The 22767-nt window shown below is 35.7% G+C and overlaps 1 protein-coding gene across 4 annotated transcripts in view; it reads left to right on the plus strand.

Moving 5' to 3' along the window:
• The window catches only part of XPO4 (exportin 4), a 121960-nt gene that overhangs the window by 90317 nt on the left and 8876 nt on the right, over nucleotides 1-22767 (plus strand). For all 4 annotated transcript variants that reach the window (XM_059143773.1, XM_059143774.1, XM_059143777.1 and 1 more), the window contains exons 10-19: nucleotides 3571-3747; nucleotides 4354-4496; nucleotides 5005-5150; nucleotides 5994-6171; nucleotides 11070-11229; nucleotides 11695-11864; nucleotides 12652-12826; nucleotides 15472-15765; nucleotides 16825-17005; nucleotides 21335-21453. In XM_059143773.1, coding sequence (XP_058999756.1) covers nucleotides 3571-3747; nucleotides 4354-4496; nucleotides 5005-5150; nucleotides 5994-6171; nucleotides 11070-11229; nucleotides 11695-11864; nucleotides 12652-12826; nucleotides 15472-15765; nucleotides 16825-17005; nucleotides 21335-21453 — 1743 coding nt within the window. The remainder of the gene's footprint in view (nucleotides 1-3570; nucleotides 3748-4353; nucleotides 4497-5004; nucleotides 5151-5993; nucleotides 6172-11069; nucleotides 11230-11694; nucleotides 11865-12651; nucleotides 12827-15471; nucleotides 15766-16824; nucleotides 17006-21334; nucleotides 21454-22767) is intronic.

Consider the following 22767-nt stretch of genomic DNA (forward strand, 5'->3'; position numbering starts at 1 on the left):
ATTTTTTCGTTACCTTCTTTGTTTCATAGATTTCTGGTGGCATTTAAATGAAATAATCTTTTAAAACTTGCAGAAAACAATCAGAAATAGAGTAGAAAGTTAAGATTAGAGAAAAAGAGCAATGGTGATATGCAAGCTAGAAGCTTACTTTGTAGGTAATAATAAATTTGATTTTTTAGATTTGAATTTGAAGGACTTGAAATGGGATGGGAGGTAAGGTTCCTTAAGAGGGTCTCCTGCAAAAAGAGGGAGCACAGCTGCTCCTCAGAGGAATTCTTTCTAATATTAAGTAAAAATAAAGGTAGAAAAAGTTTCTTGCAAAGCTTTATATAGGAGGCAGTGAATGATGTGGAATCCTCCGTCCCATGACAGCAGATGATGCTTGAACAGATTTTATTTGGCTATTTTTTGCAACATTCTTTAACTCTCAGTATACCACTGGGGTCTAGATTTTCAGTTTCCTTTAAGTTCTTTTTTGTTTGTTTGTTTGTCTTTATGTTTAATTGGATCCTTTTGGAATTCAGAATTTTTCATTTTCTGCCCATAGTAACAAAGAGGAGGAAATTGCCAGAATAAGACCGTTTACAGTGATAAAACAAATTAGAAATAAATGTAAAGAGATGGCATGCTAAACTCCAATAATGATGATGAAATTGATAGTATAAGTGAAATCGAAGATTGAGTTTAAGCTGATATCCTAGGTAAATTTTTTCAAATTCATCAACTTGTGAGAAAGCAATTTATTTCCAAGGACAATAGGAAATCTCAGGGTCCTGGGATCGAGTCCCGCATCGGGCTCTCTGCTCAGCAGGGAGCCTGCTTCCTCCTCTCTCTCTGGCTGCCTCTCTGCCTACTTGTGATCTCTCTCTGTCAAATGAATAAATAAAATCTTAAAAAAAAAAAAATACTGAAGTTCTTCCTGTGCAGTGACTGCCAGGATCATTTCACTATTTGAGATGGCCTCTGAGTGCTATGTTGAAGTGCTGCCTAGTGTTCCTGTGTGTAAGATGGCTGTGATGCCTTATGGAGCAGATACATGAATCAGATAAGTTTCATTCAGGCATGAGTTATAGTGGTGTTGATCACTAGTTCATTATTAGTAAATGAATGATGTATATTAAATAAGGTGTCTGTAAACAGAAAGACATAAAACTAAGTTATGCATAAGTTATGCACAGTTATGTATTGATCTGTTCACCTCGACGTGGTAGAAAAATGTAGTGATTGGAGAAGGACCCTAACCTGTTTACTAACTCAGCGTTTGTGGCATCTTTATAGAATATAAATACCACAGATAATAAGCAGTAACTGTTCATGAAATGAATAAGTTCCAGTTGGTTTCATTCAAAGAATTGCTCATTTTTGGTAAATATGCTTTTAGGGCCAGGTAAATATATAGTAAGAATTTGGGTTTGCTCTGTTTAAATCCTTATTAAATTATCTAATGACGCTCTTTTCATTTTTTCCTTCATTCTTCTGTAAATTTTTCACAAAATGATTTAAAATTTTATATATTTTAAAAGGTCCATTTTAAGGGTGCCTAGGTGGCATTAATTGGTTAAAGCATCCAACTCTTGGTTTCAGCTCAGGACTGATCTCAGGGTCATGTGATTGAGCCCCATGTCAGGCTCTGCACTCAGTGCAAAATCCACTTGGTTTCTCTCTCCCTCTCTCTTTGCCCCTCCCTCCACTTGCACGCACATCTGTATTCATCTTCTCTCTCAAACAAATGAATTTTTAAAAATAACTAAGAGGTCCATTTTACCTAGAAAATGACTGGCTTTTTTGTTTTGTTTTTGTTTTGTTTTTAAATACACTGTGGGTAAATAAAAGCTTGAAGGCATAAGAAAACATAGTTTATCTGAAGTAGTTCCCGTAAGTGCTTAGGTACTATGATCTGGGGGCACAGGGTAATCTGGAATACTTGAAATAGATTTTCCATTACTTCCCTTTTTTAAGTCATTGGCAAATTGCTAGAATAACAGCTTGAGATGATTCTCTTTGGCAAAGGTTCCAGAGTTCTGTATTTGTAGGATGAATGCCTGTTTGCTTTAGAACCCAGAAAAGCCAAGTTTTAAATTAGACCTATTGACCTTCAGTATTCGTGGGTTCACTACCTAGTATCAGAATACCAGAAACCTAGTAACAAAATGGTGAAAACCTTTTAAGTGAGTATATAGTTCAAAACTCTGTTCTTTTATTTATAACAAATTTCTTATGAGAGACACCATTGTTAAAAACTGACTCTAAAATGTGTGTTTATCCTTCATGGCCTTTAGTTATTTTTTGTTTGCTTTTTGCTCTTCCCCATTGGACTGAGTTTAAAAGCATTAAAGGGCACGTTATTTATGTTTCTGTACTAACCAGTAGTTGGTTGACACTAAGTGTTCCTTTCATTGAATTGTGCTAATCTAATGAGTTTGTGGGTGAAGAAATCAATACATAGGTAAATTATGTACCCATATTAGTAATTGATGGCAAAATTAGGATGTGGATTCTTACTAGAATGTGAAAAATGAAGTGATACGTTAAATGTTAAAGACTTTGGGCTCCATAGAGGTATCCTTAATCTCTACATATAGACTTCCTCCTCAATATGACAGAATACTTTACTGTGAAGTTCTTTTAGTTATATATGTTGTAAAACTTAATACCCAAGCCTGCATAATTGTACCATTCTATTCTACATTGCTTACTGTCCATTTGGCTTCGCCACTCACTTGTACTCACATACTTTGCTTTTTGTGAGTACGCAGGCTTCTGGTGTTCCTCCCACCTCAGCATCCTTTCTGGATTCCTTCCTGTGTAGGCCCTATCCTTGTTTTTCTTTTTTGTTCTAAAATGTTAGGGAATAGCTATGAAGTTCTCCCCACATATTCTTAAATATGCTGATTAAGCCAGTCTGTTTTCATCATCCTTCACTTTTTCTAAAATCGTTGAAAGGTGTATATTAAGTACACATTTAGTATTTTTATTCTAACAGTTCTCTTGACTACAGAAAAATACTGTTTTAATTTTTACTTGCAAAGCACATGTTCCACAAAGTACTGAGCACTTCTAAATGAGTTCAGTGTTATCTTCTGAAAAGCATTAATTCCTTTGTGCCTGAGAATTCCTTAGATTAAGGGGCACTTGGGTGGCTCAGTGGGTTAAACCTCTGCCTTCAGCTCAGGTCATGATCCCAGGGTCCTGGCATTGAGCCCTTCATCGGGCTCTCTGCTCAGGAGGGAGCCTGCTTCTTCCTCTCTCTCTGCCTGCCTCACTACCTGCTTGTGATCTCTGTCAAGTAAATAAATTAAATCTTTAAAAGAAAAAATTTTTTTAAAAATTTAAGAAAAGAATTACTTAGATTAAGTTATAAAGATTTTAGAAGGTTTAACAAAAGGCCTATACATTTTTACTGTAATGTTTGTTTAATTTTAAAATGGGCTCAGTTAGCTCTAGATTATTAAATAATTGGGAACCTTTGCTAAAGGAAAAATTCATTTATATGTATAACTCTGTAACTCATGTTATAATTCCCATCTTATTTCTCTGACCACCTGTTTTATGAGTGTTCTTTTCTCTTAGCTTGATAAAGATGACATGGTATACATGGAAGCATATGACAAATTGCTAGAGTCCTGGCTAACTTTGGTTCAAGACGACAAACATTTCCATAAAGGCTTTTTTACCCAACATGCTGTTCAAGTTTTCAATTCCTATATTCAGTGCCACCTCGCTGCTCCAGATGGCACAAGGAATTTGGTAAGTTTCAAGCTAGATTGTAAGTAAAAATCCATTTCATTATAATTCTGTTTTGTCTATTTTATCCTATTATACATTGTATAATACTAGATATTTAGGAAGAGCTTCTTAAGAAGATGTGCTGAGAACATTAGAGCAAAAGTTATCCCATTTTCTAAATGAGTTCAGTGTTTTGTTTTCGTAGTTACCCCATTTTTCTTCGGTTTTCACTGAAAACCTGTGTCTTCCACCTGTCTTCCTAGTTGTCCAGTGATACTTCTGTATAAAGGACCAATATATCTTAAAGATGTCAGATTTTTCAGTTACTGAAGTTAAATTCTCTGGTGTGGGGAAGTGGGTTGTGAGTGCATTTTACTGTTTATACATGTGCATCATGGTGGGGTAATACCCTCCATTTCTTTCTCTTCTGTGTCTCCCTTACCCCGTTCTTTTGTAACTGCTAGCATTATCAAGCATAGTTAGTAGGCCCTAGACCGCTGGGTTGGCTCTGTCCACCTCTCCTTTTCCTGTGATATGCTGAAGTTATTTTACAGTGCAACAGAAATGTATGATTCATTGAACAAAGGAATGCAGTTCCTCACTCTCTATTTCCTTCTTCAATAATAGACTGCCAATGGTGTGGCCTCTCGTGAGGAAGAAGAAATAAGTGAACTTCAAGAGGATGATCGAGACCAGTTTTCAGATCAACTAGCCAGTGTAGGAATGCTAGGAAGAATTGCTGCAGAACACTGTATACCTCTTCTGACAAGGTACACACAGTCCAAAGAAACCCCATGGAGCAAATATTCTCTATTCACAATTCCCTGGAGAGCACTTAAAGTGTTTAAAGACTTTAAACACCCCCACCCCGTATCCCAGCACACTGGAACAAATGGACAGAAACATACTCATGATTGCATTCCTTGGCTTGTACATTTGGAGCCCAGGCACTACAGCATAGATGGCAGAGAGATTGTGGAAAACATGGTATGAGAAATGATTTGACCCATATCAATATAAAAACTTGGAATAACCAGTTTTCAAATGCCTGTTGTAAACCTTGATTGTTTGTAAAGCAATGTTTTAATTCTATGTCATAAATAATAAATCACAATTCCTATACTGCTATGAGAACAGTTGTATACTATAATATTTTCATATATGTGTTTTTGTGCTAACTTCTTAATTTATGATGTCTAATAAATGGATATTATGAGTTGTTCTAGATCTTTGTTTATTGAGTTTTATGAAGCTTTGGTTTTTTTCCCCCTCTTTCAGTTTATTAGAAGAAAGAGTAACAAGACTCCATGGTCAGTTACAACGACATCAGCAGCAATTACTTGCTTCACCTGGTTCAAGCACTATTGACAACAAAATGCTTGATGATCTGTATGAAGATATTCACTGGCTTATTTTAGTTACAGGTTGGTTGGTTGTTTCTTTTTAAAATGTAGTTGCCAACTGAGCAGTTTAAACTTCATATGTTAGAAGAAGCTTCATATGTTAAAAAAAATAAAAGTCCATACATGAATTGGATAAATTGGATGAAATTTGAATATAGCTTCTGTATATCACAGAGCTGTGGATGCATTTTTAAAAAATACTGGCTAACATGTATATTTAATGCCTTTTGCTTACCCAGTGACATGTGGAATTCATTGCAACCCACTGATTTAGTACTATTTTTTTTCTGTTTAGTACTATTAGCAGGTTTTATTATTGTTACTGTTATTATTCCCATCTTATAAATGAAGAAGCTGAGAGAGAGTTTTACCACAGAGTAGCCTGTGGTCACACTGCTATTAATTTTTGGAGTTAGAATGCAAATCTAGGCAGTCTGACTTTTAGGGTCTTATTTTATAAGCATATTATCAGTGTTTTTGTATTTTAAATAATCAAGAAAAAGAAATCTTACTTTTTGAAAAGGCATGCCCAAATACTGATTTTGATAGAGATAATAGTAGAATTCCTATTATGTTTATAGATATATTACTGAAAATTATTAAAAGGTAGTAGATTAAAAAGCCTACATGTCAGTATGAATTATAAAATTGATGAATAAAACATTTGTCCTTTGTATTTTGAGAGTTAATTATCTGAGAAATAGAAAATTTCTTCTCCTCAAACTTGAAATTGACATTTATAATTTATCTTCACATCAACTTAATATGATGTATGTAAATCAGATAAAATTGAAAACATTTATAGTACGATTTGATAAATGTAGATTTGTTAAGTGTTCATTTTTAATTTTTTTTAAACTGAAGGCTACCTCTTAGCTGATGATACTCAGGGAGAGACTCCGCTAATACCTCCAGAAATAATGGAATATTCCATTAAGCATTCATCTGAAGTTGACATTAATACAACACTTCAAATTTTGGGATCTCCAGGAGAAAAGGCTTCTTCCATCCCAGGGTACAACAGAACAGATTCTGTGATTAGGTAATATGAACTCTATAGCTGTGCTCTTGTAATTTATACTGTTTTATAAATTCTGAGTTGATGGGTAGATTACTTGAGTGTTAGGCACGTTGTAAATCTGATACATGAAAGAAAACTTGGAGAAGCCTTGAAATAAACAAGGATGGCAAGTACTCAGTATATATAAGTAATGCCAATCTGGTGAGAATTGACAGCTATATCCTGTACTGGGGAAAACAAATGTAAAATTATTCTGAATACAGTGAGACTTTGAAGGGACATTTGATCTAAAGTACTCTGAACATATCCCATGTCCATCAGAAAACAGTGCTAACACAGTACAGGCACCCTAAATGAATGAAACAAAGTATGTGAGATTTTTAGAAACCGGGGGAATATTAACAAGCATTTTTTTGTTGATAAAGCTAAAACTACATTTCAGTGGCTTTCTTAAGGAAAACCAAGATTCTTACTTTATAAAACAGAAATAGCTGTCCTGAATATGTGAAACTTGAGAGTCCTGTCAGGTGAAGTTAGAAGACAGTAGTGTGCCTAGATGAGAATTGACTTCGATCTTCCTATTAGTAGTGGCAAAATTTTCATTACTTTTTAATGGTGAAATTAAGGAGGGATACACCTAGACAAATATTCTCCTAAAAGGGGATTTGAAACAGCATTTTGGATTTCAGTATCTTTAAATTTAGGTTTCAGGCAGAAATATCAATAATGAAATAACATTGGTTTTTGCCAGTTGCAAAATCAGTAACTCAAGCAGGGTGCTGTCCCCCCTCATCTTTTTATTTTTAATGCAAAAATACATGGATATCATTTATGCCTGTGCAGTAGAAAGTGATTTTTTTTTAAAAAAATGAACTATTAAGTTAATATCAAGGAAATGTTTGAGAATTTATTTCCTTTATTGTTTTATACTCTTGTTTGAAATAAAATATCAATGCTCTATGGAAAAAGTTTTATTCTTTATGGGATTACTATATGCATTAGATTAGGTGCTTGTGGAAATCATCACTTTTGCTTTGGCTTGATTCATGGCGAATGTTAATTTCAAAGGCAGTTCATTTCAGGTTGCTGTCATATTATATTCTTTGTCACATTTCTTGCCTCGGCAGTACCATCAGGAATGCTTTCCTTGTATTTTCAGTGCTTTTTCAATTTTTGCAAGTCTCAGGTATCAGTGTGGGAGCAAAACATTTTTGTATCTGAGAGCACAGACTATGGAGGGTTGAGATGAGGGTTGGAAACAAAAATTGTCTTCTCCAGTCCAAAGAATTAATTTGAAATTGAAGGCTATATGAGAGAAACACTACTAGTTTGACTAAAAAAAGTTCACATTTCTTGAAGAATTTATCCTTTAACAAATAATTATTGATTACCTAATATGTACCAAGTACTGTTCTAGGCATTTGGGATACATTAGTGACCAAAACCGACAAAAATCAATCCCCTTCTAAAGCTCTTTATAGGGGAAAGATAATAAATAAATCATATGGTGTGTTAGAAGACCATAAGACTGTGGGATAAGAAACTGAACAGGGTTAGGAGAATCAGGAGTGCTGATTTCAGAGATTTCTATAATTTTTAATGTTGTGATCAGTATAGGCTTTATTTAGAAGGTGACTTGTGAGCAAAGACTTGAGGTGGTAGGGATGAGGCCATGATGTCCTAGGGAAGAGCATTCCAGGCAGAGTGAACTAACTGCTAATACAAAGGCCCTGTGGTATGCCTGGCATAATCAGGCAACAGTTGGAACTGCCATTGTGGGTTGAGCAGAGTGAGATGGAATTTTGTCAGAAAATGGAAATAGAAGGGAAAATAGAGGGAAATCAGATAAAGTCTTTAGCCTTTGCTCTGAATGAAGTGGGGTGCTGTTGTAGGGTTTTGAACAGAGAATGTTTAAAAGGTTACTCTGCTACCCTGAGAGTAAACTACGAGCAGGGGGACCAGTGAAGAGGCTAATTGAAGTAATCCAAGGCAAAGATGATGGTGATCCAGATTAGAGTAGATGTTGCAGGAAGTTAAAGAGAGCTTTCTTGGACCCATTTTGCTGACTTTTGGTTTATAAACTGAAAAGGTAATCCAAGATTAATTTGTAAAGTATTGGAAAGTGTGAGTGCTGTCTGAAATGCAATGTTTAGATAGCTTACTTAAGAATTAAAGTAAGATTAGGAGTTTAAACTATCAACAATTAAAAAATATTTGAGTGTAACATTGTGTGTCCACTATACTTTAATGAAAAAAATGTGACATTTTCATCAGTTCAACTCCCCTATGTGCCACGATCCAAGGATACAGTAGAAGTCTGATAAGAGTGATAGAGGAGCACCAAGGTTTACCTAACCTCTTACTAGGGGAAGAATAAAGGGGTGCTTTTGGGAAAGATGGCATTTAGCCTGATAGTTGAGGGCTGAATAGGAGTGCAACATACAGCAGAAGGTGAAGAGTATTCCAGGCAGTGACAGTAGCCTAGGCAGAGACCTGGAAGTGAGAGTGTGGCGTGAAGCAGGAGGCATTTTGTTGTTGCTTACATGTAAACGTAGAGGGAAAAGGTCTTTGTGGAGATGAAGAAGTAGGGATGGTCTTTGTATTGCGTGAGAAAGATTGGAAATAGGGAGGTGAAGTGATCAAACCATAGTAGTAAGATTATACTGTGGAAAACGGATTTAAAGGATGACAAGGTAGGTTAGGCAGCATTTCCATTAGTAGGGTGAAAGAGGCAGATGGTTCTTTCAGAAGAAACCCCATGGGGTACAGTGGTGAGGATATAGGAAGGCTTCCAGGGGAGCCTCAGCGAACTGCCTGTGCTACTCTTCTTTACCTTGCTCCCGCTTTACAAAAGAAAGGCAAAAGCTCTTATTCATTCTGAATCTTATCATAATGGATAGGCAGATATGTAAAAATGTGCAGAGTGCCAAATAAAGGGACAGTTCCAAATAGTATGGTGTTGGGAGTGAATGACTGAGGAATAGAGAACCAGTAATTTTACAAGTCAGAAGGTTTTCAGCCCTTTGCATTAAGTGACATTGAAGGAATCAGGTTGTCAGTTAACAGATTGTTAAAAGTAATTTTTGATGGTGGATTTCTGTGATTTTTGGCATATAACTTGGAAGAAGTTCAAATAATTAAGGAACCCTGTTATTTTAAAAATGCTTTCCATTTATGTGAATAGATTTTCCCACTGTTTCTATTTAAATGAAATCGGATTCAAATCAAATTATGTTCAGCTCTGTCTTATTCTAGCAAGACGTAGTATTTTTTCAGATATATGGACTCATTTGGAAAAACAAAATCCTGCTACATTAATTTCAATTACAAATGCATAAAATTTTATTTTTACATTTAATAATTTGTTTAAATTTGTGTTGTACTTTGCTCAAGTGTGTATTAGTATTACATCGATAGATAATTCAAAAGATATTTTAAAAATAGTCTTATGATCACTGAGAATATTTTTAAATTCTATTTCAATAACCAGACATACTTGTTTCAGATAATTAAATGGTGTGAGCAGTAAATGAGTATAAAAATATATTAAGATAATCTGGGGAAATGAAATTGAAATGAAAATTTAAGGAGAAAAAAAATTTGAGGAAAAAGAAACAATGTAAAGTTTCCAACTGTTAAAGAAAAATGTGTTTATTTTTCAAATGGATGATGGTGGGTATCAGAAAGAACACTGATAAATAAATTCCTGTTTATAATTTAGAAAGTTACTGTAATTATTTAATTCAAATTATGCTAGGCAGCAAGTTATATTATTTAAAACCATTCATTCTTATGAGAATAATCTGATACATCGACTTAAATGTATTGTGAAGTCATGGGGTATTTTTGTTCATATCCACCCTAAATTGAAATTCTTGATATAGGGAGTAGGTAATATATAGGGAAAAAGATGTTCTGGGGGTAGAAACTTAAAAACTACCGGTTTGGTGCAAGGAAAGAAATTATATCAAAAGGATGGAGTGATAAATAGTAGCTAGTACTTTGGAGACATCCAGTTGGATAAAGAACTGAAATATAAGATTTAATTACAAGATAATTTCAGTCATCTTGAGAAGAACAGTAAGGAAAAGTAGCAGAAGCCCTACTTCAGGTGATTAGAATCTCTGCTTTGGCACAGTCAGTCATAAAATGATTTTTAAATGGATTCTTTCAGTTACACCCTTTCCTTCTTTGTATTTTAGCTAAAGTCAAGTTAAATATATATCACTTCTGATTATGTTCTCTCCTACTCCCACCTCCAGAACGAAGACTTTCCAACTTAACTGCAGATCATGCTCTTTTATTGAAACCATATAACCATATGAATTATGTAGTGTAGGAGATGACACTTTCTTAGAGCACATCATTACAGAGATAAATTTTTTTAGCAAGACTTTTTATTTTAAAATACCATTAAGAATCAAGTTTTTGTTAGGAAGTATTTAGGACTATCGGATTTAGAGACAAGATTCAGCATTCAAAGTGTTTTAGATAAGTCGATTTCCAGATCCTCTACCATAAAATGACAAATGTATAAAAACAGCGCTAACCCATGGGAGGTTTGAGTAGTGATAAAGTGCTGAAGAATTTAGCATTTACTCTGAACTTTTAATTTTATGTATTTCTCCATTTTGAATGTGAAAAACATCTTTAGATGGTAACACTGAGACTTGCACATGCAGTATGACTTGCACAGAAGGTTGTCTCTATCCATGACTCTTCACTTTGTCTTGTTTCTTGCTTCCTGAAAGGTAAGCAGTAAAACAGGGCCTTTATGTACAACACAGTTGACGAAAATTTCAAGTGTAGCCTGGCCTAAATTCAGAGAGTTGAGAAACAGAAAAAGGACTTTTAAGAAAAAAACAAGATTAGACAGTCAATAAATAAAAGAATAAATGACTTCTTTTTTATACCTACAGGCTGTTATCTGCTGTTCTGAGAGTTTCAGAAGTTGAATCTCGAGCAATAAGAGCAGATCTCACTCATCTACTAAGCCCTCAAATGGGCAAAGATATTGTTTGGTTTCTAAAACGCTGGGCAAAGACTTACCTCCTGGTGGATGAGAAACTATATGATCAGGTCAGAATGTAAAACTGACTTCGTTTGGATTTATGATGATAACAATTTTCTTGGTGATTTTCTCATCAACATAAAATTAAGAGCTGAACATCTTCCACATTGAAGAGAACCATATGAATGGCGTGCAATTTTAATAACTTTCTTAGAGCACATCATTTGGTTCAGCTTATTTTAACTGTATTAATTTACAGATTACTATTGGGAATGGATTAATTTATGTTCTTTGTATTTGGTGTAAATATCATTTTGGTGTATTAATATGAAAGTAAAGTTGATGGGAAAATCACATTGGAAGATTAAGTGGATTGAGTATGTCTTTTTTGGACTTAATAGAAATGAATACATTTAAAATTGATATAAGTAGTACTTCAGATTTAGATGCTAATTTCAGTTTGACTTTTCAGTGGATTTCTTTTGAAGATGATCTTTCTTTCTGACTTTAAAAATTTTGTTTTCTCTCTTAAGATAAGTCTGCCATTCAGTACAGCATTTGGGGCAGATACAGAAGGTTCTCAGTGGATTATTGGCTACCTCTTACAAAAAGTCATCAGTAACCTCTCAGTGTGGAGTAGTGAGCAGGACCTTGCAAATGACACTGTGCAGCTCCTTGTCACTTTGGTGGAAAGAAGAGAAAGGTAAGCTGATTATAGGAGGAAGACTGTGTGTCTGTTGTCTGTAGTCTTTCAAGTGGCAGTTACCTGGTCCTAAAGTCCAGATAGGCCTTGCCTTTTGGAGCAGTGTAATATATATATATATATTATTATTATTATTATTGCTGTAAGTGCAAATTCAGCTTTCACATGTTACAGTTGAGAATTGTGTTGACTATTCAGGGATTTGGCATTAAAGAATCTTATGAGAAACATGTTTAATTCAGTAATTTATAGTTTTAAAAACACTAATACAGAATAATCTTGTTTAATTTTTTCAGATATCCTGTTCCATTTTAAAGATAAGAAAAACTTGATAATTTAATTATTTTGCAAGTTAAGAGCTTAGTGTTTTCTACAACTCTGGAAGAGTTTCTCATTTTTCTTACTACATAAGAATGTGATTGTACTACTCCTGGCATTGACTAACTCTTACTTAATTGAGTTTCTTGTAATTTACTAGGTATTGTTCCAAGCATTTCAACTACAGTATTTTATTTAATTATTGTATTAGTCTCAACCATGAGAATTAGGTCTATTATTATTGTTATTCCTATGTCATAGATGTGGAAACTAAGGAGAGTAAATAAATTTTACAGTATCAAATAACTAATGGGATTTGAGCGCAAAATTGTGTGACTCCAAATTCTATACCAAGTTTATTATACTGTACTTCAATAACTAATTAAATTTGGTTACCTTCCATTTTTGTTTGCTTAGTATACATATGATGTAAGTAATGCGTCTTGTGTTTTGTTCTTTCTGCCTGTAGGGCAAACTTAGTAATTCAGTGTGAAAACTGGTGGAACTTAGCTAAGCAGTTTGCAAGCCGAAGCCCACCTCTGAATTTCTTGTCAAGTCCTGTGCAGAGGACATTAATGAAGGCTCTTGTTTTGGGAGGTTTTGCACATATGGACACAGAAACCAAACAGCAGTATTGGACAGAGGTAATAGTTCCCTTTATTTTGATAGCATCCTCTTATATCTTTCCCTGTGTGTTGCTGTAAAATACTCTGTGGGGACATAAATATGTCAGTTATACCTTTTTTTGATACTTTTCCCTTATAATGAATAGGTTGAAGGTTATTATTTTTACAAATATCATCTAACAATTTGTCCATATCTGCATTCATGAAAACTTTGAATAGTACTAAGTATTTTGTGGTTTGGGCACATTTTGCCCACAACTCAAATGAAAGCCTAAAAAATCAGTGAAATAGCCCCTTGTTTTGAATGTGGAGATGCAAATTAACCACATATTAGTTTGCTAGGACTGCCGCAACAAAATACCACAAACTTAGTGGTGTAAAAACAGAAATTTATTGTCTATAGACCAGAAATCCAAGATCAGGGTGTTGGTAGGATTGGTTCCTTTTGAAGGCTGTGAGGGAGAAGCTGTTCCAGGCCTCTCCCCAAATTTCTGGTGGTTTCTGGCCGTCTTTGGCATTCCTTACTTTGTAGAAGCATCATCATAATCTCTGTCTTCATCTTCACGTGACGTTCTCCATGTGTGCATGTCTGTGTAAAGATATCAGTCATACTGAATCAGAGGCCCACCCTAATCATCTCTTCTTAATTTACTTATATCTGCACCATCCCTGTTTCTAAATAAGGCCTCTTTTTGAGGTACTTGGGGTTTGGACTTCAACATGTCAATTTGAGGGGGGTACATAACTCAACCAATAACCACTGTGGACACATTGCCTTATGTAAATTAGCTTTAAATCAGGAACCAAGAGTTAACCAGTTTATGTAGGTGGATGGCCTGTAGTCCTTGTGACTAGAATGCTCTTAATGTCTGAGAAGGGACACAGTAACAGAATTAGACTTCAGACCAGAATTTAAATAATTGTGCTCTCATATATATAGCTTTAAATAGAATTAAGATATCTTCATAAATATACATTTTCACTCAGGACAGGACTGATTATCTGAAGTTATGTTCTCTGCTAAGAGGAGTTAGAAAAGAGAAAAACAGGCAAGAGGTGTATGTTGGATTTGACCTGTAAAACAGAGGCAAATTGGAACCCACCAAACCAGACCAAATCTGGCCTGCTTTCACTTTGTAAATAAAGTTTTATTGAAACTCAGTCTTGTTCAATTGTTTACATTTGTATCTCTGGCTGCTTCTGTACTATTGTACAATTGTAATTGGATAATTGGGCCAGAGATGACATGTTCTGCGAAGTCTGTATTTACTCTCTGGCCCTTTGGAGACTTAAATTTAATCTTTGGGGGTGGGGGCAGTTAACGAATTAGAAAGAGATGATCGTGACAGAATTCTGTGAATGGCATTGACTAAGTCATGTTCTGTGATTGGTGGTTGTTGGAAACTAAATTACTTCAGGAAGTGGTTTGACTTACATATATTGTGAAGTAATTTCCATAAGAAGTTTAGTCAACACCCATCATCTCATATAGATACAATAAAAAGAAAAAACAAAAAAAAATTTTTTTCTTGTGATAAGAACTCTTTTAAGCATTTTCATATATATCATACAGCATAATAATATGTATTAACTGTAGTCATTATGTTGTACATTACACTTCTAGTACTTACTTATTCTTACAACTATTCCCCTCCACCTCCACCTCTAGTAACTACAAGTCTGTTTCTTTTTTACAGAACATTTTTTTTTAACAAATCTTTTTCTGAAAGTTGGAATTTTTTGTTACTTTATTTTACTATTTTATTAAAATTCCTCATTTTAAGTAAGATCATATGGTATTTTCCTTTGTCTGAGTTACTTAAGATACACCCTCAAGGTTCATCCATATGGTTGCAAATGGTAGGATTTACCATTTTTTATGGCTCAGTATTCCGTTGCATATGTACCATAACTCTTTATCCATTCATCCATTGACGGACACTCAGGTTGTTTCCAGGTCTTGGGAATTGTAAATAATGCTACAGTGAACGTGGGGGTACAGATGTCTTCTCAAGTTGCTGTTTTTATTTCCTTTGGATACATATCCAGAAGTGAAATTACTGGGTCATGTGGTAATTCTGTTTTTAATTTTTTGAGGGTCCTCCATACTATTTGCCATAGTGGGCGGCACCAGTTTACCATCCCCATTAGTAGTGCCCTGGGATCCCCTTTTCTCCACATCCTTGCTGGCATTTATCTCTTGTCCTTTTGATGATGGCCATTCTAAAATGAACGAGGTGATATCATATTGTGGTTTTGATACCCATTTCCCTAATGACTAGTGCACTGTTACTTCTTTATGTAGGCCAGAATTTATGATGACCCTCAAAATGGGGAATGTTGGGATCCCTGAGTGCCTTAGTCAGTTGAGTATGTATCTTCATTTTGGCTCAGGTCATAATCTCACGGTCATGTGATGAAGCCCCTTGTTGGGCTCTGTGCTTAAGATTGTCTCCCTCTCCTCCCCTACCCCTACTTGCACATGCACACACAGGCTCTCTTTCTCTGCAAAATAAATAAAGTCTTTTAAATGGAGAATGTAACATGGTACAGTTTGTAATGCTTTATAAAGTGAGTATTTATCCAAGTTGAGGAAATAAAGTTGAAATAAATGAAACATGTGAATTAAACTTTAGAAAATTGTGTTTTACTATCATTGATAGGTTCTTCAGCCACTTCAGCAGCGATTCTTAAGAGTGATAAATCAAGAAAACTTTCAGCAGATGTGTCAACAAGAGGAAGTCAAGCAGGAAATCACTGCCACACTGGAGGCCCTTTGTGGCATTGCTGAGGCTACCCAGATTGACAATGTAGCAATTCTTTTTAATTTTTTGATGGACTTCCTTACCAATTGCATTGGATTGATGGAAGTTTACAAAAATACCCCAGAGACTGTCAATCTCATAATAGAAGTTTTTGTTGAAGTTGCACATAAACAGATATGCTATCTTGGAGAGGTAAGTGCTTTCTAATTTTATCCCTTTAGGATTAGAACTCCTTAAAGTATAACAAAATAACAGATACTTTACTTTAAATTCAGTGAATACTATCTGAAATATTTTTGTGCCTCCAAAAGAGTTTTCAAAAAGACTTCAGAATTTTCCAGAAGAACTCAGAATTCAGAGGAAGGTTTATTGAAGGAATATAAATTACTGACCTAATACTGTTAGTAATAAGTAATTTTTTATATATAATATGTTATTCTGTCAAACTCAACCAAATGAGGAATATTTGATAAGACAATAGTAGAAAAATTTAATCAGTTTCTGTCTGTTGAAACTCTAAAGCTTAAAATTTTAAGTGGCAATTTGTGTCTTTGCTTTATAAATCAAATGGATATTTAGACACTGAATTCTTTTATGATCAGTAAGCAAAGGTGCCTTTTTTAATCCTTAGAAGTTATTTGGAAAGCTGTTTTAAAACTGTCTTAAAGGAATATATTTGTATTTGCCTGCAGATTAGTATAAATTTTGTTTTAAACCATTTCATAATGGGTTCCTGATTTGTACATTTTTTTGCTAGATCAAAGACACCTGCTCAAAAGTAAGATTTTATTTTATAAATATTACAAATCAGTCACAGATGCATGACTGAGAGGGCAGGCCATTGCCATTTATTCTGATGTTTAAGACCATTGTTTGGTACTCTTTGCTTTTGCAAGTTAAACAGTGTTAAATCTTAAAATAATAAATGTTATATAAGAAATTGAAACAGCAAAAATACAGCCGTTCTGCTGCCAAAATATTATTATCTCTCTAGTATGTGTTATGAAATGAACAACAACAACAAAAAAGGATGTCAGATTTTGTTAGAAACTGCTAATTTTTAAAATACAACTGCAATCTTTAATGTACGCTTTTTCATTTTTCTTAATGTTTTATAATAGTTTAAAACAAGTATTTGAGCTACTCTTGGGATTCAGAGTAAATTTGTTAGATTATAGTTTCTTTTAGGGCTTATATTTTTTCCAAACTAAGTTCTTCTTAGTAGTGTAATTTATGCACATTCTCTTACAGTCCAAAGCTATGAACCTATATGAAGCCTGCCTTACTTTGCTGCAAGTATATTCTAAGAATAACTTAGGGCGACAAAGAATAGATGTTACAGCAGAGGAAGAGCAATACCAAGACCTGCTTCTCATTATGGAACTTCTTACTAACCTTCTATCAAAAGAATTCATAGATTTCAGTGATACAGGTAAGATGCAGTGTAATGGTTTTAAATTTTTATTTTTTATTGTTTTTTTTTAAGCAAAGGAATATTTTTAAGTGAAATTTTATGAGAAAATTCAGTTTATAAAATCATGAAAGCCGGTCTTTTTGGTTGAAGCAAAGGGGTAGGACCAACATCCCTTCCTGCTTGGTGCTTCCCTTATAGGAATAATAGTAATCATCTTGTATTTATTAGGTTCTTAAAAATGCTAAGCACTGTTTATATCACAAAGGCAAGAAATAAGTATCATTGCTACACTCATTTTGTTGATGAGGAAACAGGCACAGAGAAAGTCATGTCATTTGCCTGCAGATCAATAGCTAGTAAGTTGCAGGACTGGGATTCACATCCTAGCATCTGAATGGGATGCCAGAGGCCAGTCTTTTCTGAGGTACGCTTTATTTATTTATTTTTTAAGATTTTATTTATTTGAGAGGGAGAGACTGTGTGTGTGAGTGAACATGAGCAGGGGTGAAGGGGGGCAGAGGTAGAAGATGACTTCCCACTAAGCAGGGAGCCTGATGTGGGGCTTGATCCCAGGACCCTGGGATCATGATCTGAGCCGAAGACAGCTGCTTAACTGACTGAGCCACACTAGTACTCTGGCATTATATTTATTGACCAAATCACTCCCTTTTGGTAGCTATCAGCCAAAATTGTAGCACTTTCCAGATTGCAGCTTGATTTAGAATCCTTGTTGGGATGAGTAACACTGAATTCTGGAGCTGAAAGGCCATACTTGGAAGACTTAACTTAGGGTCTCACAGACAGCCTGACCTTGGGAAAGTCAATTAGCCTTCTTCATTTATTCTGCTAAAGTGGGTATGTAATAAATGCTTTTTGAAGTGTCTTCAAAAGCTGCAAAGTATCATGGTGCCTAGCATTGTTCCCCGCAACCAGAAGGTTAAGCAAGTTGTTATTACAGGGAAGAACTTCATTACTAATTGAAACATCACTTATTTACATAGTTTTCCTTCACTTGCCTCTTAACCCACTGCCAACCTTGCCTTAAAACCCAAGGGATCTTGTTTTCTTAGAGAAAAATGAATCCTGTCTAGGGCCTTCTTTCATACTTTGTGCAAATATTCACAATTGTGGACACTTCTGATATCCTTGTAAGATTCTCTTTCTGAGTTGGGTGCTGTGACATTCCACTTTAACCCAGTACTTGAGATTCTTCCTTCTCTGTTTCCTTTATTAATTTATTTTTCTTATTCCCTGAACAATAGGTTTTTGTGATGTCTGCCCCTACCCTAAGCACTACCAGTTTTACAGTCCAGAGGGTTTACTCTCCTTCACAGTTAATAAGGCGTATCTAGGAAAGAAGCACTATCCTGCACTTCCCCTCAGTGAATTCTTTCTATACCAAAGCCTCAGCTGCCTGTCTGTGTCTAGGCCCAGCCTCTCACCAAGTGTCATTCCTATGTTTTCTGATTTGTTCAGGTTGACGCTTCTCCATCCAAGAGTTCTTAACCTTTTCTAGAGCACATGTTCCTTTAAAATCTGAAGTAGTTACTGAGCCTTTCCCTTAAAAGGTGTATGTTACATCAGCCTCAGAGCTTTACCGAAGGTTAATAGTTGGTTGTGAACTCTTAGGAACTAAGCTATAGACTTTCCAGGGCTATAAAGCCCTAGGTCAAGAACCCTGTGCTCTGAGGAGTCTGACTCAAAGTTAAGAGCTTGTATTGAAAGGGTTGGGAGGGCTCTTACATGTTGTGGAGAGGGAAAAGGCATCCCAGTTACCAGTTTGTGGTGCAGTCTGCCATTCTAAGAACATATTATATAGATGAATGGCAGATTTTCACAATAAAAAGTCAAAAAGATGAGAAGAAACAGCATTAGCCGATAAAATAGGTGACAAAAAGGAAAGTGATAATTTAAGTAATTATTTTAAAAATAAATATAATTGAGATAAAATAGAAAATACATTAAATATTATGAAATACAACTTATATTGTAGGTTGGAGATTAAAAGCATAAGTGGAAATGGGCTTCTGCTCTATATTCTTTAATCCTTAGGAAAGCTTGTGGCTGGAGAGCTGTGTCCCACCAAGCACAAGGCAGGATGTTTTATATAGTCCTGAGAGCCCTATCTTTTAGGAGCAAGTCCTGGGAGTTGGGTAGGAGTTTGAGGATCAGCTTCCCAGGGCTCCAGAGCAGGTACAGGTTTCCTGCTAGATGCAGTTGAGGTTCACCAGTGCCTGGCTTCAGAACATGCCATTTTTCCAACTGGAAAGGAGACTCCTAGGGAAGAAGGTCACAGGCTGGAAAAAGTCATTTTTAAGTAGAAATGCCTTTTTTTTTTTTTAAAAAAAACCTGACTTTACCTTTTTTTTTTTTTTTTTTTAATTAAAGATTTTATTTATTTATTCGACAGAGAGAGATCACAAGTAGGCAGAGAGGCAGGCAGAGAGAGAGGAGGAAGCAGGCTCCCCGCTGAGCAGAGAGCCCAGTGCGGGACTCGATCCCAGGACCCTGGGATCATGGCCTGAGCCGAAGGCAGAGGCTTAACCCACTGAGCCACCCAGGCGCCCGACTTTACCTTTTTTTTTGTTTGTTATACAAGTAATTTGCTCTTAGTAGAAAATTTTGAAGTTCAGAGATAGAAAAATCATCCATTCTTTGACATTATCTAGAGTCAAATATAAATGGCATTGTAGTCATTGCCCTTTTAGTTATTTTGTATAATTTTGTGATCATACTCTAAATAGAATTTTATATTCTGCCCTTTTTTGTCAATGTGTTGTTAGCCTTTTCCTTGTCATTAAGATTTTTCATGGCTGCATGGTGTTCCACGTTTTGGAATTTAACCTGATTTCCCTAATACTGGACATTTGGAATATGTATGATTTTGCTCTTATAACTGGTAATGCAGCAACCGCTTCTGTGGACAAATCTCTTTCTGAATTTCTGATTATATCTTTAGTACATACAGTGCTCAATAGGCTTTTAATGAATTACTTTTGAAGGTAACTGTTATACTGTATCCTCACCAACATTTAAATGTATTAACATTTAAAAGTCTTTTTAAGGGGGCGCCTAGGTGGCCCAGTGGATTAAGCCACTGCCTTCAGCTCAGGTCATGATCTCAGGGTCCTGGGATCAAATCCTGCATCAGGCTCTTGGGACACCTGGGTGGCTCAGTTGGTTAAGCAGCTGCCTTCGGCTCAGGTCATGATCCCAGCGTCCTGGGATCGAGTCCCACATAGGGCTCCTTGCTCAGCAGGGAGCCTGCTTCTCCCTCTGCCTCTGCCTGCCATTCTATCTGCCTGTGCTCACTCTCTCCCCCCCTCTCTCTGATAAATAAATAAAATCTTTAAAAAAAAAAAAAAGTCTTTTTAATGAATCAGAAGTAGTATCTTTTTGCAGTTTCATTAATGAGTAGAATGAACTGGGTTTTTTTTTTTTTTAAACTTTGTAAAAAGATATTATTTGTTTGTTTGAGAGAGTGTGAGTCTCAGAGCACAAGCAGGGGAGAGGGGTGGAGGGAGAGGGAGAAGCAGACTCCACCCTGAGCAGGGAGCCCAGTGTGGGGCTCTATCCTACGACCCTGGGATCACGACCTGAGCCAAAGGTAGACACTTACAAGCTTGAGGTACCCAGGCACCCGAATGAACTATTTTTCACTGGGCTTCTGGTTTTGTTAGGTGTTTGTGGATTTTGCTCACTTACTTACTTAGGTCTTAGGAGGATTCTTAATTTATATGCGTTTTTTTTTAAAGCTTTTATTTATTAATTTGACAGAGAGAAATCACAAGTAGACGGAGAGGCAGCCAGAGAGAGAGAGAGATAGGGAAGCAGGCTCCCTGCTGAGCAGAGAGCTCGATGCGGGACTCGATCCCAGGACCCCGAGATCATGACTTGAGCCGAAGGCAGCGGCTTAACCCACTGAGCCACCCAGGCGCCCCTATATGCGTATTTTTAATAGATTAAGGATAATAACCCTTTTTCATATCAGTAGTTATTTTTGACTGCTTTTTTTTTCATGTAACATTTTAATTTCTTTGTTTTCCCCCATAGCTTTATAGCATAGAAAAATTTCATACAGCTAGGAGATAAAATAAGTATTACTGTGGAACTTGTTTAACTTACGGTATAGTGTGTCAGTGGAATAGGTTTTACTTTACTTTTATCATTGTAGAATAATAACATAAACACAGAATATCCTCATATCCTCATCATGTACTCAGAGATCTTAAAAAGTAAAATATAAAAGGATGACCCAGGGCAAAGTAGGATAGAATATATCTAATTCTATTGGCTTATTGATGTTGCAATTCTAAGACAGCTTTTTTTTCCCCGCTCCCCCCATAGATGAAGTGTTCAGAGGACATGAGCCAGGGCAAGCAGCAAACAGGTCTGTGTCTGCAGCTGATGTTGTTTTATATGGAGTGAACCTAATTCTGCCTCTGATGTCACAGGATCTTTTGAAGGTAATTGAAGACAGTGAATGTGAACATCCAAAGTGTGTATGTTTGGAGTTAAGATGTTTTAGACAAGAATACACCTGATTTCATGAAGGGGGTATAAGTACCTGTTTATCTGTTAAGTACACATGAAAACTAGAATTTTAAGTTCCTATTGTGTGTCATTCACACTCCTGTATGCAGCTCAATGCGCAGTTTATGTCCTCATTTAATCATGGCCCAGAGTCCTGCATTCACTGATGATTAGTGACAGAAAAAAGTGGTTCTTTTAGAAACTTAGTTCTAATGTTGGCAGTTCTGATTCCCTCATCATTAAATTGTCATTAGACAACTTAAGTTATATGTTTGGGTGTATTCACTGATACTTCTGAACATTATTCTCAGATGTGAGGGATTGAGCTGTAGAAGGCATTTTCTATCCACCCCATGTAGAAGTGGGATGGTAAAAAACCAAGAGTACCACAGTTTTTAAGTTTGTGTACGTTCTGATAACCACGTGTCTTGGTTTCAGCAGTCAATATCAGTGGTGATGAGTCCGTCTTTTCTTCTTCCTTTAAGTACCACAGGGGAGGAGAGTCTCTTTTGTGAGTTGTCATAGACGGTAAAGATGAGGACAAAGAGGTGGATGGGAAGGAAATGGGAAGTGTGTGCATGTGCGCATGTTTGGAGCTCACACAAGCTGGAGTGGGAGAGGAAAAGAGAAGTCAGTCATGGGAAGGAAGAAGATAGAGGTTGAGAAGTGGTTGAAAGTTGGGGTTTAAGAATAGGAGGTTCTGCCAGATTCCCACAGTGGGCTGGGACCACATACTTCTTTCCTTGAGAAATGTTTTTAGGAGAGGATTCTGAAGCCCTTTTAGCCAAGTAGTCATGTAGCTACTAGTAGTAGAGGGATGTTTAGTAAGTTCTGTATATTGCTTTTCTTTTAGGATTTTTGGTTTGGTTTTGAGAGTTTTTTCTCATCAAATAGACCGTTAAACAATTAGATGTGTATTAAGTGTACATTGCCTGCTTTTTACTTCAGTTTTCCAGGACTGTCAGCCAACTTTTGGAAGTGTGAAGGAGTGAATATTCTATTCTATACATAATCTTAACAATTCGTATTTCTCTAACATGCTGGAATGCAAATAAACACATTTGCAAAAGGGTTTTAATCATAGGTCATTTAATAATTTGAAATTTGGCTGTTTTGTCTACTTTTCAAGGTAAAGAGGCTATCTGCAGTTGGCTGTAGCTTTTATTAACTGTCCAGAAGATAATTGTTCCTACTATGTATTACTTTTGTATACTAAAATATTCCCTTTATTATAATTTATTTTTACA

This window comes from Mustela lutreola, chromosome 13, assembly GCF_030435805.1.
Source record: "Mustela lutreola isolate mMusLut2 chromosome 13, mMusLut2.pri, whole genome shotgun sequence".
NCBI lineage: Eukaryota > Metazoa > Chordata > Mammalia > Carnivora > Mustelidae > Mustela > Mustela lutreola.